Here is a 27,985-nt window from a genome sequence, read left to right on the forward strand (position 1 = left end):
CCGCGTGCCACCTGTGGCACGCGTGCCATAGGTTTGCTATCACGGAGCTAGAGTGATTTAAGTCTGCATCTAAAGACTACAAAGAGCGGACAGGCTTTGGGACCCTTTTATCCTCCAAAGTTTTTGCTTCCCCCCCAAGTTTTTATATTATTTATACGTATTAATGCGTGAATAGTATGATACTTGGGTATCATACATTTTAATATAAATAGACAATATTATTACTCATAGTTATTACATCTCATGTTCATTGTTACATATTGTTTAAACATACCTAATACTACCGGCCTTCAATTTCTAAACCTCCCTCTTATTATTACATATATCTTGTTATATTAATCTATACATACTATTATTCCCCTGCTTTGTTATTCATATTTCCCTTACTTAGCTCTTCATATCTATTTATATTAGTTTCCTCCTTCATTCTTTCATTGTTCAGTGTTTCACCGGTAGCGGAAATTTTGAGTAGTTTGGAGAACTGGCAAATATCTCTGGCTGGACCGAGAGTGGGGAGGGAATGGGGATTTTGCAGTATCCTTCCCCTGGAGTGGGGTGGGAATGGAGATTTTGCAGTATGCTTCCCTTGCCATGCTCACCAAGCCACACCACAAAACTGGTAGTAAAAAAATTTGGATTTCATCACTGCTTTTTTCTATCCATCATCTCTTGCCTGCATCAGTATTTTAAGTCTTATTTTTTTGACTTTCCTCCCATATTCTTTTCTTAAGTCTTTTACTCCATTTACTTCTAGAACTGCATTCTGACTGTGCAATCTAACTTTTTCTCCCCTCTCTACCCTTTCCCACTGTCTGGTTTTAAAGTTATCTGTTGTAACCATTATCTCCTTTCCCCAGATACCTTCCTGTTTCTCCCAGTCTCTTTTTAGATCTTTTAAAATATTTTCCTCCTGTTTGAATTCCTTAGTCATTATTCATTTTGATGATATCTTTTCCTTGTTGTCTTCTTTTCTCTGGTTTCTCGGTTCTGCTTTCCCCTCCATTCCTTCTGGTGGATCCTTTCTTTCCTGATTGTCCTGGTCTTTGCTCATTGTCCCTTGTATAATATTTTCGTTTTTGGTCTATGCCATCAAATAGTTTTACCATCGCCTTATGTTGTTCCTGTATAAAGTCCTTAATGCTTTGAAACATCAGCTCCATTTTGTTTAAAATTCCACTCACTTCCACCTTGCATTGCATCTTATTTTGTTTAATAGGTCCCACTTTTAGCTGGTAGTCCAGGAATCCTTCATTCAAAACTGAGTTTACACAAATCACAATTTTTAATATCTCATAAATAATCAATCAAATCCATTTAAATAAACCAGGAGGTTGTCCAAGCCTCCTCAAATCACTTTAATACGTTCAATCATATAGCGTAACATTCAGGGGTCTTTTACTTAAAGTTCTTATTTAAATATTCATATCTCCAGTGGTTTTAGAGTAGATGCATGTAATCCAGTATTTTCAATCCTTCAAATGGTTATTCTCAGGCTTACATATTCCCTCTCATCAGCAGATGGCGCTCTCTACTTCATGATGTGATATTGGCAAGTCTGATTTTAATTATTTTAAATTATAATTCCAATAAAAAAGTATTAATTTTTAAAGTTCATAGTTCCAGCATTTTAAAATGCCTTCTCAATACCACGTCTTCTTTGAGAGTCCAATTTTCTATATATATATTTTAAAAATTTTCCCCTCTCTCTTAGATTCTCCTCCTTCCGATTTAATAATTTTTCAAAGTGCTTGTTCACTGCTTTAACAATAGTTCTAAATATATATTCCCCCTAGATTTCCTTGAGGTCAAATTTTAACAGAAAATATTCTCTCACCCAGTTCACGCACTGTTCCCCAAAGTCTGCACCTACACAGTGCTTAGATGTTTGTCGGCTGTCCCAGCTTCGTGACAGCCATCTTAGACTGCTTCTTCTCCTCGCCGTGGCATAGAGGGAAAAAAGCCCCGAGGCTCAGCAGGAGAGTTGCGATCTCTCCTGCGACCTCTCAGGGCGCCCCCTCCTTAGCTTCGCCACTCCTACAAGGCAACTTTGGCTCCTTTCAGAGCCCACAAATAGGGAGAAGCCAGCACAGGAACTGAGAGTCCCGTTTCCCCCATTTCTTGTGACTGATGCTGCTATGATGTCAGCCAGAAGTCCTTCAAAAGTCTTTGCTTTTTGAGTCACAAAACTGGCAACTTCTATTGCCTTGTTAACAGTCTGTTGGCTGTTGATTGGACTTGGTGGAGGGAAGGGTTCCATATGCTCAGACCCAATCCCTTCTGTCTGGTTTGGGTGACAGCTTGGGTCTTTCTTATCTACAGTGGTCCTCAAGTTTCAACAGTGAACTTTCATTAGTGACTCTTTAGAGTTACAGTGGCAGTGAAAAAAGTGACCTATGACCGTTTTTCACACTTACAACTATTGCAGCATCCCATGGTCAGATGATCAGAATTCAGACGTTTGGCAACTGGCTCATATTTATGACTGTCCCAGGATCACTTGATCTCTTGCGCCCTCATGACAAATTAAATCAATGGGGAAGCCAGATTAATTTAACAACTGTGTTGCTAAATTAATAGCCACAGTGATTCATTTAACAACTGTGGCAAGAATTGTCATAAAATGGGGCAAAATTCACTTAACTCGCTTAGCAACAGAAAATTTGGGCTCAAATGCGGTCGTAAATTGAGGGCTACCTGTACCTCCCTGAAGGAGACAGACAAGATTCCTGGCTTTTGTCCACCCTGCTTATGTACCTGCTGCTTCTTTAGCTATAGCTGGTTCAGCTTAAACTCACAGTAAATTTTCCAGCAACAACTAAATCACTCTCTCTCGCTCTATCCTCTCTGCATCCACCAAATTATTGCCTAATTCTAGTACTTTAAAACAGAGGTACCTACAGTGATATTGAAGGTAGGGAAATCTTTCTGAAACAACACTGGAAATGAGTCTTAATAGAAAAGCATGGTACAAGGCTTAAAAGTAATCTACTGAAATAATAAAATCAGCAATCAAGCAATTAACAAAATAACAAGATTTAGATTTAAAAAGGGAAAAATTTCCCCAGGATACATATATACGTGTATAAGATGGTGGTACAATCCCAGTTTACAAAGGGGATGGAATAAACAGACTAGCGAGCTTGGAATCCTTCCAGTGGAGGAAGTAAGAGAGTCCAGACTCTCTTTAAGATCTTTGAAGGCTTTATCTGAAGAGTTCTCAAGAGAATGCAGTTAGTCTGTTGAGATGCTTGTAAGTAGGTAAGCAACAACAACCAGAAAAACCCACCCTAGTGATCATTTCAGTGTCATTCTAGTTCTTTGTGCCTGACAAAGATCGAAATATTTCTGACCAGCTTCCACAGAAAGGAAAAATATAAACCAACACCAAACTATCCAAAGTAATTGTAACAATTTTTAAAATACAAATGCACAATACATGTCTCAAGATATTCAGATGAAATACATATTAAGGGCATTAGTATTGCTAATACCTTTAAAAATTATCTCCAGCTTAATACCAGTATTTAGTTCAGTAACAATCCAAATTCAATTCCTTATCATGACTATGTTCTGTTCTCATATACCTTCTTTCCCATTCTTTTTCATCAAATCCCCAAGTGTTTGCTTAAATTCAATACTTGCTAAGAATAGCATCATCCCTAGTTCTACTGGTTGTCTCGACTAGGCTGGAAACTAGCTTCTGTTCCCCTATATTTCTGCATTCATGGGATTTTTTGATGCAGTGGATCTATAGTTGTTGCTGAGTGAACCACAAAATAATCACATAGTACCACTAGCTACATTTAACCACAGCCTCCCTTATTTTCAGACACTCTTGGCCACTAAGTGTGCTTTTATAGAGATGATAGGACTAAGAATTGCACGCTGGAGGGCCAAGATTAGGGAAGACCTTCAAAACCTGGCAGAACTCAGAAGCTTCCCCAATTTCTAACCTCCTTTTTCAATATCTATGGTGTGCAATAAGACTTTAAGTAATGCATTGTACGAATAGCTGCTTATTCCCACTATTTCTTGTCCAAGCAATTCTAGGAAGTCAGAATTATTTGTTTAAAAGTACAAAATGTTTCAGCATTACATATGCTGACTCCAGGAGAAAGTGATAAATCTCAGAAAGGCTTCACAAAGACCTTTACTTGTCAATCAGGAAAAGTTTTTTCCTCAGGGTGTGCTTCAATACGAGTAAGTACTGTTCTGTAGAATTAATTCTATTCCATTCATAAACTCTGTTGTTCAGCTCTACAAAAATATCCAACAGAGGCAGCTTTCTGCAAAGAAAAAGGGGAAAGGAGGGAGGAAAAAAAAATCTTCAACATGAGATTACATACATTTTATAAATAAGTAAAAAGCTGCAGGTGAACAGCTCCAGATTTTGCAAACATATTCAGTTCTACCCTTCAGCTGAAGGTAATTCAGCTACTCTTAAGACAATGGCCTCCAACTTATTGGGCACCAGAGACCGGTTCCGTGGAGAGAACCAGAGGGCTTTTCTTTCTGAGTACCGGAGGGGGCGTGTTTTCGCATGATGCCTGCATCCTGTGGATGGGGCTTCACTTGTTTGTGCAGGCCATTTACTGGCATGCCGTGGCCCGGTGCCAGTCCATGGACCGGGGGTTGGGGACCCCTGCCTTAAGGCACACTTGGACTGCACGGTATTTGGGATGCTTGAGCATGCATGGATGCAAACATAGCACTTCCTTGCAAGCAATTTTACTTCCACATAAATATGTTTAGGAGAACTTGAAGCTTTGTGTTTTGGGCCACTCCTTGTATTACCTGGAGGGCTTAACAGGGTAACATTTATTTGTTGAGGAATTATTCAAGACATTTTCCCTGCTCCCAGCCATGGGACAAGAAACTTGTGTTTGTATCAGTGTTTCTATCACTTGTCTGGAATAGAGGCCTTACGTGTTTGTGGCAAGCACTGGTTCCAAGCCTAACCATCAGAAGCCCTTCAGTTCCCTTTTATAAAGAAATGTGTATGGAGGACATTGCTCAGTTACAGGGAAACCACTACATTTCTATAGCATACTTTTGACCCATGTCAAAATTGTCTCACTTCTGTCACTCACTCTTTCTGCAGGAACCAATATCAATGTTACCTTATTGCTGTAAACCAAGCATTGTCAGAATGCTGTTTTCATATTCCTATCTATTTTCCATTCTCCCAAACAACAGCATTGCTCCTGCATGGCTAGTATCTGACATAAACACCTACCTCTTCTGAGGATCCATCAGAAGGCCAGCCAAAGTGGAAAGATAATAGGATGATGAGCATGGGGATCTCTCCAATACAGAGGCATCCAAGGTGCAGTGGCTCCAGAAAATGTCTGCTACTTGTGGGATTGTGCATAGATCTCCATCTGCCTCTGTCAGGCTGGCATTTCCTTGCCAATTTTGGGGCTCAACATAGTTTTGGATAAAAAAGAGTTTTGGTTTTCCTAAGAGATCAGGGCACTTCTCACCAGTAAAGAAATCCTTCAGCCTTTCCAGTTGAAATCCTGGAACAATATGGTCTGTGCAGAATATATGTTGATGGTTCCCTCGACTGACTAGCACACAAACAAAACAATCTGCATCTTTGTGAGCTCTTAGCCTTGCTGCTTCATACAAATCACGCATCATTGCATCCATATTCAGAAATAATCGACAGTGAACTTCAAAATGTAGTGATTTAAAGGTTTTCGTCAACAAACCTACAGAGAAAGAAGCAAGAGAGCAAGAATACCAGGCCAGTCAGTATGTTAGAGTCCAGGCTGAGGAAGGCTGATTTTGTTTTAAGATCCAGTTGTTAACATTTATTGGCCTCCCTGTAAATGGCAGACAAACTGGCAGACATTTTTAGCAGTAGTCATTTGCTAAATTTATTTCATCACCTTCCCCATATATATTCTCGATATTGTTCTATCCTGCGGGCTTACTATCTCTTGCACTGCCCTTGATTACATCTTAACTTGTTCATATTACATTTTCTTACTTTATATTCTGCTTTTTCCTTAGAGTACCTCTACACATTTTTTGAGAGGGAAGATTGCAATTTCCGTGCATTATATGAGAGCCAGTTTGGTCTAATGGTTAAAGCCCCAGGCTTAAAAACCAGGAGACTGTGAGTTCTAGTTCTCTTAGGCATGAAAACCAGCTGGGTGACTTTGGGCCAGTCATTTTCTCTCAGCTCAACCCACCTCAAGGGTTGTGTTGTAGAGAAAATAGGAGGAGAAAAGAAAAGAATATTAGGTATGCTCGCTGTCTTTATAAAAATAATAAAGGCAGGATAAAAATAAATAAAATAAACTACATTTTGTTTTGTGATATTGTAATTTATATTGTGTGAAGTTCAGATTTTTTTAAAAAAAGTATCTTCCCATGTTTATAATAATTGGGGAGAACAAACTGTATCTTGGAATATCATATTAAGGACACTATGGAAATACATAGGCATGAATTTTTAGAACTACAAGGAAAAACTCTTTGAAGATAAGGAGACTCATGAAATCTACACATCAATAGTGCAGAAAGAAAATCATTACAACAGGCTCAGGAAAAGCCCTTATTACTCAGTGCAAGATTGTGTAAATACCCATAATTGAGGGCTACAACCATCTAACATTTGGCAATAAAATTCAGGAAAACTGATGACATCATTCTTATAATCAATGTCCCTAATTTGTACCTTTATCATTAATTTGGCTTTCTCAAAGTTTCTCATATGATCTACATATTATGCATACCGAAGTGACCAAATGAATGTAGTGTAGCAATTAATGTCTGGCAGGAAGGAGCAATTTGATTTCCATTGCACTTACCTGCATCATTGCCAATGCAGTCAATAATCAGGCAGACTCCTAAAGGTTTGCTTTGCATTCTGTACTTGTTAGAGCCCTGCAAAAACAACACCACGAATGAAGCCTTTTACTCTAAATCATCATCACAGCACTTTCTGTCTACTTTGCATTGTCTAATTAGTTTTGCTTTTGTGTGGCAGAAAACAATAAGGACTAATGGCTTCTCAGAGTCCTTTCTAAAACATGGGCCTTGGGAGAAGCATTACATTCTGGAGAACTGTGCAATACTTCAGATTCAAAGGCGAAAAAGACACCAGGGGCATGGGTAGATTTTTACAGAATTACACTGCAGCTGTAGTGAGCAGACTGAGAAAAGATGCAATGACAGCCAAGAAGGTACTTACAGCCAATGACAGCCAAGAAGGTACTTACACATTGTTCACACTCACCAAAAAAATTATCTGCCTTTGAATTTGAAGCACTGCACAATTCTAACATTTTACCTTGAACCAAGGTGTTCTGCACTGACTGCTTCCTTTATGTAACTCTACTGGGATCAATTCTATACTGATAAATACAGTACATAGACATGTTATGTGTACAAACAGACACATACTTTTCTGTGTGGGTAAATATGTATCTATGAATACAGACACACACGATTATCAGTCTTTGACTCTTTAAGCAGTATTCTGCTCATGGGATCCTGATCCGGATAAAAACAGGAAGAAATGTTCACTGATTCTCCCAATTATTGTTTTGAAAATTTGTTCCGGAAATTTGGAAGGTTCTCCAGAACAACAAGAAAATTGTCAAGGAAGGAACTTTTCTGTTGATGGGACAGCTCAGAGTTGCAGAATTTTTCTCCAATGAACTTCTGTCCCAGGATAGTTTTCTTCAACCTTTGTCCTCTCAATGTGATGGACCTCAGCTCTTTATTCACTATCTTCAACTGCTGACCACTTCTGGCCCACCACTATTTTTTCACTCTAAAGCTTAATTACTGCTTGTAGAAATAGCAAGATATGAGGAAGGGTTGACTTTTTCTTCCCCAGCTGTCAATTCAATTCAGAGTGATTTGAGTCAGAAATTTTCTCACTATGAGTAATTTGAGAAGTCCACAGGCCACACCCAAGTATGGTATGAAGTGTATGCAAACTTGGAATGAAGGGTTATAGATTGGCCTCTAGCCACCAAATATTCACAGACTGATGCAAACAAGAAGCCAATTGCAGTAGCCAGTATAGAGGAACTTGAGGCTGGATTTCTTATAATTAGCTTTCTCATTCTTCTGTGTTTGCTGCTGCTTACTGTATTCTATTTTGCATTCCAGTTTGTTTTCACTTTCCCTCTTCATAGTGGGGAACATGCTGCAATGCATTCCATTGTTTAAAAAGGCAAGGGAAATACAACTTCAGTGTAACAGACCAAAGAAGGCAGAAACTGAAAGTGCAATCAGTTATTTCCTAATGCTATATCACTCTTAATTCCTAAAATGCTTCCATACTAAACAAAAAGATATGTACTGTTTATCATAATTTTGTACAATACCTGTACTTGTGTTTCTGGAATGGATATGTGAATCTGTTCTGCTGTCGATATAATAAAAATGCCCGTTAGTTGCAGTCTGCTTACCTTCTTCAGAATATGAAAGCTAGTGAAAATTCATGCAAGTTTATATAAATTAACAATCCTCTCCAAACTGTCAGTCTGCATAAGTGCTAAATACAATGCTTTTCATACCAGTATCTATTGGCCATGCTAAATAGGAACAGAAATCAAAGTTCACATATTTAAAGGACAGTAGGTTAGCAGTAAAGCTTTAGGATCACAACATTTTAACTAGCCAAACTATCTTGCCAACTGTAGCGTCAGATGAAAATAAAATACCCAGAAAGGTATGAGTGATTGAAAGGGAGTTCATGACTTATGGCTCTTAAATGAGGTCTTTAAACCACATTGAGCATATACTGGAAAAAGGTACTCTGATGAATGTGTAAGTGGAATAATAAGAATTTATCAAAAAAAGAGATGGGGAGAGAGTAGAGTGCTGGTTTTGAGAAAAAAAAACATTTTACATAGTTAATTAAGTTTTTTTTTTACAAATATTCAAAAAACACAAAATGCAAGATGTATTATTCCCAAGTAGTCAGGGACAAAATGGCTATAAAGATATAACAGGGCTTACCCTGGACAGCACAGGCTCCATTCATTACTCTTTCCCTGTTCACGGGCTGTAAACATTAAATATCAAATCACTTTTTGTTTTTGTTGGAAAACTTATATATTTGCCTGTTTGTGATAGCAGAAAAAGCATATTCTAGACAGGTCATTAGGAAAAAAAGATCTAAAATATAAACTGCTTAATAATAATTTTGGCTTTCAAATATGAGTACACAAATCTATTCAGAGTAAATCAATCAATGGCTAATAGCTTTAAAAACAAATCAGTCCTTTTCGCAGTTATCATGTAGTATTTCTTAGTATCAGTTTTGTACAGCCTTCATAAGCTACTTGAAACATTTGACTAATCAGGTTAGAAATAGAAGGCTAGACTGAATAGACTTTCCTCTAATCTGGTGGATCATTTTTTATTCCTTATCCTGCAGCATATTTCACTATGGAGAATACAGTATATACATATCTGCTTGCTCTTTTGTAACGGTGATATTATCTGGCCTGTACTTGAAGCAGGGTTTCTGACTGAGGAAAAGTAATTCAGAAATAAGAATCTGCTTCTGCAAACATCTGGCACCCTCCTATTAGGACAGATATAAACAGAGTCTGACTGCTCTGAATTCATGATCCTTGTTCTTATGGTTCGATTCACTGATCATTGCAACTCTCTTTATATCCGAGTTAAGCTTTCCTCCATGAAGCAGGTGCTTCTATTGCATGGTTTCTACCCATTCTCTTTTCCATAAAAACAAACACCACACAAAATTGCCATTAGCTGAAAAAGAAAACCAAGCAGCACAGAACTACGGTAGTTACTGACTCAGTGAATGGCTGGTAGAAAGGAGGTAAACCCACACACTCTCCATAGGGATAAGGTGCTAGGTTCATACAGCATTTCAGACACATTTGTTATGATCCTTTATAAAACATGGGAGAGTAGAAATAGGTTATATACATTTAACAAAAATTAGTACACTGGATTGTATTGATCAATCCAAAACTTTTGGGGATTTGGTCTGAGAGTCAAATTCACAAATTTAATCTCACCAAGTACCACCAGAGTTTTCAGATAATTGGTTGACTGATTTAGCAACCATACCGATTTATATAGCTGCCCATCTTGCAATGGCAATTTTTTTTTTTTTACTATGGTAACTAAAAGCATGCCACAAATACAGTCTGAAAAAGAAGAAAATGCTACTCTGGGGCATTCCAACACCTGTCCTGGTCACTCTTCTTAAAGAGTTTTTGTTTTCAGTATGGCATGAAGCAGGCTTTTGGAGAGGCAGCTGAGAATGGAAGGATGTCTGTGCATCCCAAAGGACTGCCTGATTTTGCACAGCCCAAGAACCCTCCATCTTTCAAGTCCAGTGGGTGTATATGGAATTCTGAGAGTTCCAGATACAAAATTCAGAAGTTTGGGAGATCACCCAAATGTGGTTACTATTGGTAAGGGGGAGGTGTCACTTATTAAAATAGCTGTCCTAGCAGGTAAAGGCATTCTCAAACTAGCCCAGGCCTGTCAAACTCCTGGCCTGTAGGCCGGATGTGTCACGCGCTGGCAACATCTATGCTTGGTTTAGCAAAGGGGAAAAAAGTTCTGATATGTCACATGACGCCACTGTGACGACCTGAACTAGCCATTTAACAAAAAACTTGAAATGCTCCTTAACTCGTCATTGAGCAGATTTTCCACCCCCGTGGTTTCTCCTGGTCAGATGGACAAAGTTCAAAACAAAACACTGTATCAAAAAACTAAGATAATGATGGGAATCTTAATTTGCCTTAAATACCTGCTCCCCCTTTTAAAATAGTTGTTTGCTTAAAACTTCTCTAATAGACTATACAAAAAGATACAAAGGGGAGAGAGAGTTCCCTGCTAATCTCATCTACATAGGTCTTTTGATGCTGAAAAGAAGAACGCACAGATGACTGCCGGGAGTTTTAGGCCAACCCACTGAGGCCACAGCTGATATTAGAAATCCTAATGATCCTTTTAGATCATTAATGGCTGCAATTTGCAAATAATCTTGACTTAGAGTCAGATTTTGACTAGAATACAGATAAGCTAGATCTTGCCAAGTCCACTTAGAAAGGACCACACACTGCCATCTCATCAGTTCCCAGTAGTTAAGACAAGCTTTTTACAGCTTCTTGGCTCTGCATACTTCAGAAAATCCTTTTCTCCCAAAATTGAGGAAACTACCAGCATTTAATTGTACTGCATTATAATGCACTTACCTCTGGAGGGTCAGCTAGAGATAACTTTGGTAAGGACATCTGAAGAGTGTTTGCATTCATAGTTGGAAAGTGCGCTACAGCCCAAAATGGAAGAGAGATCTCAGAAATTACATCAGCAATGGTTATTCTGTAAAACAACTGTCCTGCTCAATTCTATTCAACATGCTGAATATAGTTTTATTTAAAATTCCATCACTACATACTGTTTCCCTGAAGATAAGCCCTAGCATGTTTTTTATGCATGCACCTAATATAAGCCCCACCCCCAAAATCAGCCCTACTTAAGAGCCTGCGCAGCTGGCCAGCTGGCCACCTATTCCATCTGGTTGTTCGCAGTGCCGCGGCTACGAGGCAAGGGTGGTGGTGGTGGTGGAGCTGTCCCATGCGCCCCGCATCAGCTTACCCCACGGCCCCCACAGCCAGGCCATCCATGCCTCGCGGTGGCAACACTAGGAGCCATATGCAGGAGTCCACATGGCCACCGGCCCACTTCTGCTTGCTTGAGGCTGGAACAGAGCAGGAGGCCAAGCAGTGTGTTGGTGTTGTGGCTGCAAGGCGAGGCAGGTGTAGGAGCATGGATGGCCTGACTGCAGGAGCCCTGAGGTAAGCTGTTGCAGGGCGTGTGGGGCAGGTCCATCCCCCTGCCTCAGCTCATTGCCACGGCATCGTTGCGTCACTCAGCCTCCTCTGTTGTGGCTGTGAGGAAGCAGATGAAGTGGGCTGGCAGCCACGCGGGGTCCTGCTGGACAGGTTTGCTGGAACTGCTGCCGCAAGACAAGCCATGTGTCGGGGCATGGGTGGCCTGGCTGCAGGGGCCTGAGGTAAGCCAGTGCAGGACACATGGAGCAGCTCCATTTCTCCTGCCTTGTGGCACTGGCACACCGTGTGGCCTCCTTTCCCGCCGCAAGCAATCAGAAGAAGTGGGTCTCCCATACGTGGGGAAAAAATAACACCTTATTTTTCCCATACAGGGGAAAAAATAACAAAAGAAAATAAGACCCGGTCTTATTTTTGGGGAAATATGGGTAGTTGATTCCAGTGTTTTCCCTAAGAAGGAAATCCTACTATTTGCATCAAGGAATGTTTATTTTTCTAGTATTTAGAAGAAAAAGTTCTTGATATCAGAATTCTGGGAGTTGTTAAATCAATCTATGTGGGTGCTAAGAGTCAACATTTCATAGGCATAAATCAATGCATTTAATAGTCTGTAAGAGGATAAAAGTAGAAGAAATACAGATAGACCTTGATTTACAACCACAACTGGGATCAGAATCTTGGTTGTTGAGCATTGAGTCACCACATTATGCTTCATTCAATAACTGCAATCCTGGTTCTCCTAGTTGCAGTATTTAAGCAACCATGTGAATTGTTAGGTGGACAGAGCAAAAATAATGCCTGGAAAAGAATGCCAGGCAGTTTTCCTCCACATATGGAAAGATTATGCCAGTGATGGTGAACCTTTTTCTCGTGGCGTGCCAGAAGTGTGTATGTGCACGCGCAACAGCTCGTGTGCATGCCAGCACCCATAATGCAATGCGAACCCTCCCACATGCGCATGCGCACATGACCCCCGTGCATGCACCCCACATTGCACATGCGCGCCTTGCACATGCACTTCGGGCACCCCTCCGCCCCGTTTTGGGCCTGGAAAGTCGTTATTTTGAGAGCAGTCCGGGGCTTCCCTGTCTCCCTGCCTGATAAGACTTCTGGCATAGCCCTAGGCCTCTGGAGGGAAGCCCCAGCCTGCTGCTCCTGTCACCGCCACCCCCTTGCCCCCAGCAAGAGCGGTTCTTGTACTGCCCCAGGAGGACTAGAGGAGAGCGCAGCTCCTCACTCATGGAGATCCACCGGTGGGGAAATGGTCACGGAAAGCGGTAAGAAATGTGCGAGCCAGGAAGCGGTCATGCTCCCTGGCAGGAGAGGGTTGCACGTTCACTCCAGCAAAGGTTTGTGCAACCCTCTCTGGCCAGGGAGCATGACCGCTTCCTGGTAAGCGCACCTCTTACCGTGCCCACTTCCCAACCAGTAGATCTCCATGAGTGAGAAGTCTAAAGTCTAAATAGGAGGCTGTCAGTCTCCCATGTCTGCGATGCCAGATCTTGCCTCCCGCCCGAGAGACTCTGCTTTCCTTGGCAAAGCGCTTCATTATTGCAGGGCAGGGGACACCGGTGGCACCAGGGGATCTGTGCAGCTACTATCCCACCCTTCTTCAGCCTCAGTCATGCCACGAGGCTCCAACTCAAGAAGAAGACGGAGGAAGAGGGGGGCGGGGGAAGTCTAAACGGCGGCTACCTCAAGCAAGCTGCAGCACTATTACACAGGGCTCCGAGTGGTTGGAGAAGAGGCAGAAATAGCAGCAAGGGCTGGGCTTTCAGCGAGTAATCAACGTTGCCTCTGCCATGGGGAACTTTGGAGAGGGCGGAGGCAGGCTGTGTGAGCAGCCTGTCTCTTAGCTGGTGAGGCTACAGCCTGCCCCCGGCCCCTCTCTCCACAGTTCCTCACGGACCGAGTCTCTCGGTCGGTCGGGAGGCGAGACCTGGCATCAAAGACATGGGAGACTGACAGCCTCCTATTTAGACTTCCCCCGCCGTTTAGACTTTCCCCGCCCCCTTCTTCCTCCATCTTCTCCTACTTGAGTTTGAGCCTCGTGGTGTGGCCGAGGCTGAGGAGGGTGCGATAGTACATGCTGGGATCCCCCGGCGCCGCACATGTTCCCTGCGCTGCAATGATGAAGCGCTTTGCCAAGGAAAGCTGAGTCTCAGGCTTCTCCTGGAGCAGCAAGGAGAAGGAGAAGCTTCCAGCGGGGAGGCGAGCTGCCCCAGGAGGACCGGAGGAGAGCGCAGCTTCTCACTCATGGAGATCTACTGGTTGGGAAGTGGGCACGGTAAGAGGTGCGCTGACCAGGAAGCGGTCATGCTTCCTGGCCAGAGAGGGTTGCACAAACCTTTGTTAGAGTGAACGTGCAACCCTCTCCGGCCAGGGAGCATGACCGCTTCCTGGCTCGCGCATTTCTTACTGCTTTCCGCAACTATTTCCCCACCGGTGGATCTCCATGAGTGAGGAGCTGCGCTCTTCTCCAATCCTCCTGGGACAGCTTGCCTCCCCGATGGTGGCTTCTCCTTCTCCTGCCTGCTCCAGGAGCAGCCTATCTGTTACCCAGCGAGAACGGCCTGCCCCCACAGCCTGCCCCCACCCTCTCTGCCCCGGCAGTTGCTCCTGGTGCTGTCGGAGAAGCGGCAGCATGACAACCGCTCTTGCTGGGGGCAAGGGGGTGGCAGTGGCAGGAGCAGCAGGCGGGGGCTTCCCTCCCTCCCTCTGGAGGCCTGGGTCTATGCTAAAAGTCTGCTCGGGGGGGGGAAACAGGGAAAACCTGGACTGCCCATCCTTGCCACCACTGCCCCCTCGCCCTTGGCGGCAGCGGTTCTCACACAGCCGTTTCCCTAGCAGTGGTAGGAGCAGCTGGCAGGGGAGAGGGGATGGTGGCAGGCTGCGGCAGCAGACAGTTCGAGCCGGCTAAGAGGCAACGTTCTTCCTCCTGCCAGCCTCGAGCTCAGATCCAGGCAGCATCCAGCCAGCCATACCTAGCCTCCCACTGCGGCAGACCACGTGGATTCCAGGCAGCGCTACCTCGGGGCCTTTCCTCATGGTGGCGGTGACGAGGCAGGCAGACAGCCGGATGCACGGGAGTGACTGGCGGCAGCGCTCCTGGCTGGCAAAGGGCGGAGTCCCGGGGCTGCATGCGGGCAATGACAGTATGGCCGGTGCGCACGCGCACTAAGACATTAAGGCCAGCTGATCGTTGCACACGTATGCGCACCAGTAACCAGCAGACTAGCTGGTTGGTGTGCATGCGTGCCCTGGAAATCCGGAAGAAGAATGGCCGATGTCACACATGCCGGGCGACATGGCTCTGCATGCCACTTCCGGCACGTGTGCCATAGGTTCGCCAACACGGGATTATGCTTTTATTATTTTTACAAATAATTCAAGAAAGTGAACATATCCAACATATTTTCCTCTTCTTATTTTCCCCATAACAACCCTATGAGGTGAGTTGGGCTGAGAGGAAGTGACTGGCCCAAGTTGGCTTTTATGCTTAAGGCAGGACTTGCACACACAATCCTTGCTTTCTAGCCTAGCACCTTAACCATTAAAACAAACTCGCTCTCTAGACCAAACTGGCTTTCAATTTTTTAATAACTGCATTAAGAAAAGTACAAAGCCATAAAGCTAGTTTCTTTTTTTCTTTTAATTTACTTGTCAATCATAAACTTACTCTTTACAAAATCTTCAGCCTTTTAAAAAATAGGGAAGGAGGAAGACTAGATACATAACATCCTTTGTGTTTTGTGTTTACTCTCTACATCAAAGCTGTTCACTATTTCACTGCTGTGCATGTGGTAAGCTAGTAGCCCTGTACAGACACTGATTGCTGCTCATGTATGTGAGGAGAAGCAGAGAGAATAAATAAACTTGAAATCTTCTAACACCGTGATGACGAACCTATGGCACATGTGCCACAGGTGGCATACAGAACTCTCTGTGGGCACGCCAGCCGTCGTCCCAGCCCAGCTTCACCCGCATGCGCGCACGCATGTGCCAGGGCTGGGTTCCACTTACCTTTACTACCGGTTTGCAGCGGGAGCATGCATGCGCGCTCGCTTCCTCGTGTATGTTTCTGCACATGCGCAGATCACCCATATGACATCATGGCGGGTGGGCAGAGCCTCCCGCCAGTTTTACTACCGGTTCTATAGAACCGGACAGAACCGGGATCATCCCACCACTGGCATGCGCATGCACTTTGGGCACTCGGCACCAAAAAGGTTAACCATCACTGTTCTAACATATCCTCATTACCTACTGTACTATAAAGGCCCATGCTTGGAAGGATAGGTAGTACATGTTCTATATGTTTGTGGATGCTCAAGATTTAGAATGAGGGAAAAATCAAGGCACAGAATATTAGAACAGTAAACTCTACTTGTTGTCTGGAGGATTGTTCAGATAGGTAACCAAAATTCCAAGGATGGGGCATGACCAACAAGTTCTTTCCTGCATTCTCCCTCTCCAAATCCTCATTACGTGAGAAATAAATTTTTTAGATATTATTGTACTGCTAATATTACCGTTTTCAACTAAGACTTAAATAGGTTGATGACAAGATGAAATTATTGGTTTCGTATTATTTCAAAACCATGAAACTCAAATTTCTGGAAACAACAACTTGTTCAGATATACTTTCTATTAGCAGCATTCCTAGGTATGTTTACATATTAGTAAGCCTCACTGAGTTCAGTACAATTTTTGCCCAAGTATTTCTCCAACTACAGTAGGCAGGGAATGCAGAACTCTCTTTGTTAGTGAAGACAGCAAACTATGAGAATTAGCCGCTAAACCTGAATGTTAAGACCTATCAAATCTTACCTTCTAGTTTGTACTTTTGAATCTTTTTTGCCAAGTCTCTCCTGTGAATGGTCAGGAAGCAATTTTCTATTAAATCCAGATGCATGGGAGATATCAGATCTAGCTTTTCCAGGTCAGTAATAATTGCCAGAAAACTCTAGAAAAATCAGTCAGAATAATTGTAAAGGACAAGCCAATGTACTCCTGAGAAATGAGAGTTATATATTAAACTTTCATGGAATATAGAGATTGGTGATACAGTATCTGTCTCCCCTATTTAGGAAAATATATTACTTCACAATTAGTGTTTCCTCCACTAATCCTGCAAGGGAGAGTTTTTGGAATTTCCAGTTTTACTAATGAGGAAGGGATTACACAACATAGTGGCGTAAACTTGAAACTAGCACCAGAGTAAGTTCATTTCAATGAACAAGCTGGAAATAGAATCTTTCACTCCAACCCATCCCAGTGCCTCTCTATATATTTTAGAGCCCTATACTAGTTTGGCTCATAATTAAGATGACAGTAATTTTTGTCCAAATCACCTGGAGGGCCCAGAATTGAATTCTACTCTTATTACAAATCATTCTAAGAAACACAATTGGGGAAAGGGACTTCTGAGCAGTTGTTAGTATCAGGTAAAATTAAATAAAAAACAGTCCTGGATTAAATTAATCTATCAGCTAAGAATTCTGCTTCATGTATGTCAACAAGGGACAATAAAGAGGTTCAACAACTGGAAGGTATTAGTAGGACTGGTAATTCCCAAATGCTTGCTTGCAGTTTCAGTATTTTATTATCACTGACCACCTAGATAGAAATCAATATTCTACTGTTAAGAGGACCTTATGGAAAGAGAAAGAGAAAAGGCTATTATGCTGTACCTAACCTTGAGGAGCTATTTATTCATTCTTTCATTTATAATTTGAAATGGCCTGGTTTCAACAGAAGCTAGCTTTCTATCCCATTAGGTTTATTACTTTCTATCCCACCTGTTGATTTAGTACTATCTTTCCAAGTTTGAGTTATAAAGCATACATTATAGCTGCATCCTGCAGGTGCATGGTGGCTAGTTACACCTGCATACGGAAAGAAGGCAAAACCAACAGACATCCTTGTTCCTTCCTCTGTGTTCATTCACTGTAACACAGAGAAAACTGTGAGGAATTACTATCATGTTCATGTTAAGTTTACCTTTTCCTTGTATGATGTACCCAGATGACTTTTTAGAAGGAAAGAGAGAGATCTCAAGTCTTCTTTGTCCAGATCTTCATTGATTTCAGTCATCAACACCCTGCACATAAACACAATTTGCAATTAATTTAAAAGTAAATTAACTTTTAAAAGGCTTGCACTCCTACCTAGGGACTGTGCTACATATTCTTATACAATATTCCTTTCTTAAACTATATTTCAACTATATATGTATTTTTCAACCAACAAGTATTAATAGTTGCGAGCAAGACCAAATGAATACTCGTACAATTGCAAATAACAAAACCTCCACCCAATCATAGAGAATGTGGCTTAATAAAATCAGGAAAAGGAACTCAGGAACAATCTTTGAAAGCTATTATAGTTACTTTGGATTATAACTCTCATTCAGTCCTACACAGAATGACCAATGGTGAGGTATGCACTTCACTTTGCCATCCACGGAGAATACTGGTGTGGGCAATATTGAATTAATTGGGCCAGTAATATAACAGTGTACAGCAGCTTCCCATAACAATAATCTATCAATTTTCCTTTTATGCACCATAAAAATTTTCCTTTGTACACCATAATATATCCATTGCTGAGGTTCAGTTCATGTATGGATATGAATGAAGATAGGCATATTTTGGATATCCTGCTAAATTCCTACTCTACAGATTGTGGTAGCTCTTCTGACATACTGATGGCTTATTACCTGAATTTCAGATTTTTATACTAGGACAACTTCCCCATCCCAGAGCCTTCCAGATGCCTTGAGACCAAAGCTCTCATAAAATAATGGTAGTTCTGACTTATTTGGGGTGCTCCAACACTTGCAATGGGCCGTAACCCAACCTTCTGCATCTCATGTAGGATAGTTGAAAATTCTTAAGATGAAAACAGTCCTTGCATTAGTTATGGTGAAATAAAAAATAAAGGAGAAAGATACCACAGCAATTTTATATTTCATTATAAAATGTTCAAGTACAAGCTAACTTTGGTTTGGGTTTCAGTTGTTTACTTGCTCCCTTGAAAAAAATAATTTCTTTTTTAATTAATTAAACTGATTAATTAAACTTAATTAAATTAATTAATTAATTAATTAATTAATTAATTAAACTGTGATTTCTAATACCCATGGTGATCTGAATGATCAAGTTGCATGATTGGTATATTTATTTTTTATTTTAAAAAAATTGTATTAAATTTCTATATTCACCCATCATAGTTGATAACCTGTGGATCACCAACCTAATTTATAATAACCTAATACTGGATCACTATTCTCCCAAAATCGTTTTTCAGTTTATAGAAATGGAACTGAGATCTCACAGAATTTTATAATTCTATCATACAACAGAGCATTTTCAAAAGAAGCAATTCTTAAAAAGAGAAACCAATGGAAATAAACTAATATAGAGCTGTATGTTTTTCAAAAGCCCAGAATGCTCTTCAATTTAGCTCACCTGTATTTTGACAACATCTGAGGATGATTGGCTAAATTGGCTTCCACAGCTGCTCTTCCAGTCCCCAGCAACTTCTTTAACAAGTCAAATCTTTTCAGCCTGTATAATAGTTCAGATAAGTTGATGGTGGTCAGCATCTCCTTTTTATTCAAAGCTGTCAAGAGTTGTAGGACATCAGGCATAGATACGTCAGGCACGAGATCGCTGCACAAAAAGACCATGGTTTCCTTTTCATCTGTATCCAGTTCCTGTTCAAGCTGGTAAAGGAGAGATGCTGGCACACTGCAAAATGTCATCACAGGCCACTATCCCTTTACAGTTCTCTGGGTGTGTTTTAAACAAGAAAAGCCACGTCATGAGGCTTGCTTCTTAATGCAGAATCTGCCTTCCTTGTTGATCTTCAATATCTTGGCTTCGTTTTATGCCTTTTATGTATCAAAAGACCATTGACAAGAAGAGAAGACCTAGACAAACCCAAATCACTTTAATCACACACAATGATTAAAATTCACTGCTGGCACTCCTTCTGCCATCTCATCTGCTGCTACATTTGTTCATTTGCTCAGGCTGGGAACAGTATGAATTTTTTCAAATTAAATAATACTTAGGATGAATCAAAATGGAATATCCAGTTTTCAAAAAAGTTCTCACTATCACACCACTTAGAATGCCCAGAGGAACTGAAACTGAAATTAAGCAAAAGGTGCAGATTGAAAATGGGAAATCACAATATGCCACTGATGTCCATAAAATGTCTCTTTCGCTAAAATTATGCTTTCTGAAAGGAGAGATGTAGCTCTTCAGAAAAATACATGTTTTGCATACAAACAGGATATCTGAGCAATCTTTGGGCATTTCCACAGAGAACTGGAAAAACCTGTCATTTGAAGTCCTGGGGAACTAACATTGTGAACATTACTGAATAGGATGGGCTGACTTAGTTCTTATACAGCAGCTTTCTCTCTCTCTAACTTCAAATTCTAACAGTAGGTTTTGCACCACAATGCTCCATAGGAGCATTTAGAATATTTACAGTGTTTATTTTACTATATTTACTCTAATGGAAAACGACTCTGAGTTTAGGATGATCTCCCCAAACCTCACAGGAAATCCGAAAAAAAAAATGATTATATGCAAAAATCCTGTGAAATACTCAGTTTTCCAAGTGATCAACCAAGGATTGTTAATCAATCCAGATACCCTTATGCCTCATTTAAAAAAAGGTGTGTGTGCGTGTAAAGGGAGAACCCTAAGAAATGCATATATATATGAACAGGTATGCATGCCTGCCTCATGGAAAAGGTTAAAATATTGTAAGTGCCCCTGCTTATAACTGATTCCCTCTCTACTGTTATGTAGAGGGGGGTTTATTGTATAAGCATTAACTTTTTTTCCTTGTATCAGCTTAGATACTTGTTCATACTGTATGTATGAACCTCTAGTAGCCCACACAGATACTTTTTACACAGAAACTCTACAGAAGAACACAAATACTTGGACTCCGACTGGGTAGTCTCAGGGGGAGAGACAGGGGCAGGTCTTGAGAATGTTATCTGGGATGAGTTTGATCCTGTGACCCCTGAGGACGTGGACAGGATTCTGGGTAGACTGAACGCGACCACTTGTTTATTGGACCCGTGTCCTTCCTGGTTAGTACTGGCTTCCCGGGAAGTGACACGAGGCTGGCTCCAGGGAATTATAAACGCTTCGCTGAGTGAGGGTGACTTTCCCGCCGCCTTGAAAGAGGCGGTGGTGAGGCCTCTCCTCAAGAAGCCTTCCCTGGACCCGGCAATGTTGGTAAATTATCGTCCGGTCTCCAACCTTCGCTTTGTTGCGAAGGTTGTTGAGAGTGTGGTCGCGCAACAGCTCCCCCAGCACCTGGATGAAACGACGTATCTGGATCCGTTCCAGTCGGGCTTCAGGCCCGGGTACAGCACGGAAACGGCATTGGTCGCGTTGGTTGATGATCTCTGGAGGGCTCGGGACAGGGGGTGCTCCTCTGTCCTGGTCCTGTTAGATCTCTCAGCGGCTTTTGATACCATCGACCATGGTATCATGCTGCACCGGTTGGAAGAGTTGGGGGTGGGAGGCACTGTGTTGCGGTGGTTCTCCTCCTTTCTCTCTGACCGGTCGCAGTCTGTGTTGACAGGGGGACAGAGGTCGACCCCGAGGCACCTTGCTTGTGGGGTGCCACAAGGGTCGGTCCTCTCGCCCCTTCTGTTCAACATTTATGTGAAGCCGCTGGGCGAGATCATCCGTGGTTTCGGGGTGGAGTACCATCAGTACACTGACGACACCCAGCTGTACATCTCCACCCCGGATCACCCCAACGATGCCCTTGAAGTGATGTCCCGGTGCCTGGAGGCCGTACGGATCTGGATGGGGAGGAACAGGCTCAGGCTCAACCCATCCAAGACTGAGTGGCTGTGGTTTCCGACGTCCCGATATAGTCAGTTGACGCCATCACTGACTATTGGGGGAGAATCATTGGCCCCCACGGAGAGGGCTCGCAACTTGGGCGTCCTCCTGGATTCACGGCTGTCTTTAGAAGAGCACTTGACGGCCGTGACCGGGAGGATTTTTCATCAGGTTCGCCTGATTTGCCAGTTGCGTCCCTTTCTGGATCGGGACTCGTTACGCACGGTCACTCATGCCCTTGTCACCTCCCGCCTGGACTATTGCAACGCTCTCTACATGGGGCTCCCCTTGAGGAGCACCCGGAGGCTCCAACTGGCGCAGAGTGCGGCCGCGCGGGTGGTTATGGGAGCGACATGGCGTTCCCATGTAACACCTCTCCTGCGCGAGCTGCACTGGCTCCCGGTGGTCTTCCGGGTGCGCTTCAAGGTTTTGGTTACCACCTTTAAAGCGCTCCATGGCTTAGGACCCGGGTACTTGCGGGACCGCCTACTACCACCAATAGCCTCCCACCGGCCGGTACGCTCCCATAGAGAGGGGCTCCTCCGGGTGCCGTCAGCCAAACAATGCCGACTGGCGGCCCCCAGGGGGAGAGCCTTCTCTGTGGGGGCACCTACTATCTGGAACGAGCTCCCCCCAGAGATACGGAGGATCCCGGATCTGCGCACCTTCCGCCGCGCCTTAAAGACCTTACTATTTCACCAGGCCGGCCTGGCCTAAATTTCCCCCTCTTTTATAAAAGATTTTTAAAATTTTAAATATCTTTTAGTATTTATATATTCAATTTTAAATTGGTTTTAAAAGTTTGGGGTTTTAAATTTGTCGGGGCCAAAATTATTTAATTTGATTTTATTCTATTTTTAAATTTTGTATTGTATGTGTTTTTATTGTTTGGCTGTGCACCGCCCTGAGTCCTTTGGGAGTAGGGCGGTATAGAAATCTAATAAAATGAAATGAAATGAAATGAAAATGAAATACACACATTCTCCTCATTCCTTCTAGAGAAGCGGACAGAGAATCCATCAAAATGGAGATAGTATTCTGAGCAGCTGCGCTGGAGAAGGCAAGAGAGGGAAATCAGGAAGACATAATTAAACAGGGAAGAAAGGAAGGAAGGATGGATAAGGAGTCAAGATCAGTCCTTGTAAAATTTACTAAACAGATACTTCCCAAGAGCTTCTCAATAGAATGCCCCCTAGTAATTTCCACCTCCTGATCAGTTATTTATAATAAGTGATCAAATGTAAGGTCAGTTTCTGCAATCTACTTAGGGGTGAAGGAGATGAAGATGGTCTCCCACCTTGGTATTTTCAAAATAAAAATTTCTAGCGGTTTCAATTATTCAAACTACTCCACGTCCAGTACATCATTTTGCTTCAGCCCAATCTTGTAACTAACTAAAAGTTAAGTTAGTATACCAGGTACTCCTCGACTTAGATCCACCACTGAGCCCAAAATTTCCATTGCTAAGCAAGCCAGTTGTTAAATGAGTTTTGCTTCATTTTCGACCTTTTTTTTGCCACAGTTGTTATATGAATCCCTGAGGTTGTTAAGTTAGTAACACGCTTATTAAGTGAACCTGGCTTCCACATTGTCTTTGCTTGTCAGAAAGTCACAAAAGGTCATCACACGCAATTGTCATAAATACATGCCAGTTGCCAAACATCTGAATTCTGATCACATGACTAGGGGGATGCTGCAATTGTCGTAAGTGTAAAAAACAGTCATAAGTCACTTTTTCCAATGCCACTATAACTTCCAACAGTCATTAAACAAATGGTTATAAGCCAAGGACTACCTGTACTTCCTTTTCATTCTCATAGAGGCTGACAGACAATGGTTTGGGTCAGGCCACAGAAGGATTAGTTAGAACAGAAGTACATCAGATCAGAATTTTACCAGTTTACAATCACCAATTTAAATCACCTAACCCCTAAGACATACCTAGACAATTGTTTTAGACAAATTCTTAATGATCTCTGAATAAAAGGACATTAAGTATTACCTCTGTAGATTCCACAGTGCTTCATCAATCAATCAATCATTTATTTTTATTCCACTATTATTTTTACAACTAACTCAAGACAGTAATACTACTTCCTCTTTCTATTTTCTCCATAACCACCACCCTGTGAGGTGAGTTGGCTGAGAGAGTGTAACTGGCCTCAAGTCACCCAGCTAGCTTTCATACCTAAGGCAGGACTAAAAATCCCATGATTAAGATGTCTAATTGTCATAATCAATAATAAACTGACATATGTATATACATTCATGGCACTATTAGAGCTTGGAAGAGAGGAAGAAGTATCATTTTTATAGGAAAAGATTCATAATCAATATTTGAAAGAAATTAACAAAGATACCAAGGCTGCAATTCCATGCTTCCAAACATGGAAACAAACCTACTGAACTTTAGAGTAAAAATGCATAGGATTACACTGCCAGGATTTAAACATCACAATGTCTGCAATCTAATACTGAAAATACTACAAATATTCACCAATCACCAAAAGCATATTATTCCTATACATTTAAGACTGTTTTAAACATACCCAGAAACTAAGGTTGCTTTTTCATAACTCACAATCACTGTGTTTGTTGTTTTCAAGACTGAAATGAGTCCCAGTGAAATCAAGAATATACATAAAAGGGAGAGAACATAAAACTAGGCTTCCCTCCTCCTCCCCCACAGGAAATTCCAGTTTGCATTGAGGAGGGACTGAAGGAATGAAGGACAAATCACATCCTTGACATTCCAAGAATTGCAAGCATTATCAGATAGGGCAGTTATAGCCTTTCAGTTTTGCAAACCAAGGATTAGCTACAAAATCTGCATTATTCTAAATAACAAGATATTTCTAATAATGAATACCCTAGAAAGATTCAGAAAATATGCATGCTGTGTGGAAACATTTCCAGGCCCATTTGGACTAACTGGATACACAATTCTGACTGGCTTCACTGAGTTTTATGCACACCTGACAAAAGCTGCCTTCTATCTGCCAGATTTGCACACTATCCAGTCATAATATGATTTGATTTTGACTCTGTGTTCTGTAAATTCAGCCAGTTGTACTTCACACAGTAAAACTCTTTAGATTAGGCCTGTTCCATATACTTAAACTGGATGAAACCAGGAATCATGTGTTAAGCAGCCAACCGGAAGGAAGATAATGCACATGGGGCTGAGAAAGAAACATATAAAGTGGTCTCCATATTGTGCAATCAGTTCTGTGTATATTTTACCCTTTAATAGCAGTTTAGTGTAAATAAAAAAATAAGCTTATTTCAGCAGCTACAAGTTGGACTAGCAAAAAGATATAAAGTAGAATTGGTGACTAATTTCAAACCACATACATGCCATATACTATTTTTTCCCAAATTAGTCAATATTATGCTGTCACTAAGCATATTTATATTGTATCGCTTTCAGTATTTTCAGTTTCCTTTCTACAAAATGACTGAACTTTTATAAACGCGGCGGCAGGTGGGGGGGATTTCTCTGAGATTCTATTGACAGTATGATTCTATCTACTTCCCCTTTAAGGCCTCAGTTCTGTGTACTGCAACAGAAAAAGAATAAGACTGCTTTTTAGTTCAAGATCCAGAAAGCACTTGGGGCCTATGCTTTTACAAAAGTCAAGATTATTATTTTCCCCAATTCATCTTAATACAGTCCATTTATATTCATCTTAAAATATATACTTTTAGAATCTAGCTGTGGTTGTTTCTCTATTAAAATAAGGTGGTTGTGGAAGAAGAAAAGTTTGATTTTACATTTTCAGACTTTCCATGTTTATTTGTGATTTATTTCCTGTGTTAACTCTGTAAATTAGGTTTTCTCAAAGTGGTGGTGGGTGGGTAACAAGACAAAGGGTAGAAGAGTTGCCAGGAGGCTGCTTTCTGTGAGCAGGCTTACCACTTTAATGCAAACTAAGAAGCCTTTTTGTTTTTGTAGACCACCTTTTCTTTCAAAGGGAACAATCAAGGTTGTAGAGCCCCAAAATTTAACAGAAAACTCTGATCTTCACTCTACAGAAATGGGAAGTGAGCATCAAAAGCAGCCAATTTTGCAAGGTATGGTATTTCAAGATGTTGGGAAAAAAATCCATCAGGTTCAGTTGCAAGCTGGGAGAAAGATGATGGAGGCTAATTGGAAAGAAAGGTCCATTTATTGATGAGGCAAAACCACCAACCACATGTGATTTTGGGACAGCTGACAAAATGGAGTTGAGAGTTGGGTGTTTCTTCATTTCTCCCTTTGGGGAAATATATTTTGCCTTTTTAATATTCCTCAAAATCTTTCATTCTTCTAGTAGGTGGGGCTTCCCACAAAGAGAAATTGACTTAAAGCAAAGAAATACCCTTTTACTTATCATCTGACTACAGAAAGAAACTGGCTGCCCTCAAAATGAAATTCAGATTTCAAAATGATACAAAAAAAAGCAGGTTCATTCTTCCATTAAAATGTGGTTCTAAACTTTTTCTTCAATTCTTCAATTTCCAATGATAGGGTTTTATTTTCTAAAGCTATATGGTTCTATCACCTTTTTGTTTGACATACAGTTAAAGGTGTAAATTTATTTCTTGCACAATTAAGTCCTGATAATGAGAGGGTAAGGAGTTCAATAAGTTTCCTCCCAGACTTTTTATGAAGCTATGGACTTTAGTATGCTATGCTCCCTTCTCCTCAACTATCTCCCAGGGTTTGCCCAAATTCATGTTCATTGCTTTGATGGCACTATCTAATCAGAGGGGATGGGTATTGTAACACAAATTCATGTTATCATTTAAAAGAATTACGTATTTTCAGAGTTTGAGAAATCCTGCTTTCCTTGAATTTATCACTTGAACATTACAGCTTTTAAGAAGTTTTCTTGAGAAACTTCACAAATGCCAGTAAATAAACAGGACTACTTCCTTCTTAAGAGTCACAAAGACATGATGGAATATAACAACGGCTAAAATAGAAGGCTTTAGATATCATGTGTCAGTCTGATGGTCGGTTATGAAAAGTCCAGACTAGAGCTCCAAATAATTAGGATTTTCCCTAAAAATACCGGCAAAAACACCTTATTATAGTGAAAGCTATTATTTTAATCATAGTAGATAATTTAAGCAAGGACGCCATCAGAAGCAGAGGATACAATCCCACTCCAATTTACATTTAGAATAATCAGTGTCCAATGCAGTTCTATTTAAAATCTTTTTGTGACAACAAAAAGAAAACTAAAATGAAAACGCCACGAATCCATCTGCTAGATCTTTTGGTTTTGAAAAAAACTCAGCAGGATCTGACTTAATATTCTGAGCAGAGAGCACCCAAAATCCCAGCGGTATTGGGGGAAAACAAATCCCACAAACATCTCCTATATTACGGCCAAGAAAACTTCCTGGAGTTTGTCGGTGATGTCACCAGCAAAGCTCTGTCCAAATAATTTTTGTTTTCCTTTTATGTTGTTACATAGGCGCTTATAATCAATGAATTTAGTTTATTAAATTTATAAGCAATGTCTGAGCAAACATACGAATAGAAGGGGCCTGTTACGCAGATCCATAAAAAATGAAAAAACGGTCCCTTCGGCCATCGGGAAGGAGAACCGGCAGCGAAACGGACTCTCGAAACAAGGGCGTCGGTCGGGCCCTGCATTCTTCCCTCTTCCGACTAAGTCAGAATACACGCCTAGCCTTCCCGCAACACAAACGGCCTCCGCGTCCGATTGAAGACGAGGACCGCGGAACTTCTCTTTGGCGACAAAAGCTTCCCTCTCCGTCACTACGGACTAACACCGCCATAAAAGCTTTTGTTTAAAGCGCGTGGATAATAAGGCCGTCTCTTTTCCGCCGCTTCTCGAAGGCAACGACCGTTAATGAACTTTGCTCAGGAGTAAACTCAGCCGAGCGCAAAGGGCTAGTCTAAACGCAACCCTTCCAAATGTTGCTCGCTTGGGACGACACCCTTACTGCATTCAGCGGCGCCTTACTCCGGAGAAACTGGCATCGAAGGTCAAGCGCCCCTTTCCTTTTCAGGCAGAGACGCGTGCGCAGCTTGATTTCTAACACGGATCTCCTGAAGCCGAGTCAGAGCTAGTTTGGCTTTTTGTTGCCCGGGGGCCTCGTGAAGATGGCCTCGTCTTTCGCTTCTCGCCTCCAAGCGCTCTATCGCAAACGCCTCAGTCCACGGACGCCCCATTCCCCACTCGGCTTCTCAGCCAGCTCTACTCACAGCCCGAGCGCCCTCGTCCCTCCGCTCTGCGTCTCCTCAATACAGCAGGCTCGCCA

At 41.7% G+C, this 27,985-nt stretch overlaps 1 protein-coding gene across 2 annotated transcripts; it reads right to left on the reverse strand.

Annotated features, from left to right (window-relative positions):
• Nucleotides 1-1,263: 1,263 nt before the first annotated feature.
• On the reverse strand, nt 1,264-27,985 carry CFLAR (CASP8 and FADD like apoptosis regulator). 2 transcript variants are annotated; one of them, XM_070933251.1, is made up of 10 exons: nt 27,930-27,985; nt 19,289-19,752; nt 17,820-17,919; nt 16,647-16,782; nt 11,220-11,293; nt 8,989-9,034; nt 8,352-8,389; nt 6,822-6,897; nt 5,237-5,714; nt 1,264-4,286 (listed from the first exon to the last, which is right to left on the reverse strand). In XM_070933251.1, exons 2-10 carry the CDS (start codon nt 19,582-19,584, stop codon nt 4,151-4,153), a joined length of 1,380 nt encoding a protein of 459 aa, XP_070789352.1. In that variant the 5' UTR covers nt 19,585-19,752; nt 27,930-27,985; the 3' UTR covers nt 1,264-4,150. The 2 variants fall into 2 exon arrangements, with proteins under 2 accessions (XP_070789352.1, XP_070789351.1); XM_070933250.1 differs by having other exon boundaries at nt 8,352-8,392.

The sequence above is a fragment of the Pituophis catenifer genome, unplaced genomic scaffold (genome assembly GCF_029215685.1).
Source record: "Pituophis catenifer annectens isolate HBS135680 unplaced genomic scaffold, rPitCat1.0.hap2 SCAF_1, whole genome shotgun sequence".
NCBI classification, from domain to species: domain Eukaryota; kingdom Metazoa; phylum Chordata; class Lepidosauria; order Squamata; family Colubridae; genus Pituophis; species Pituophis catenifer.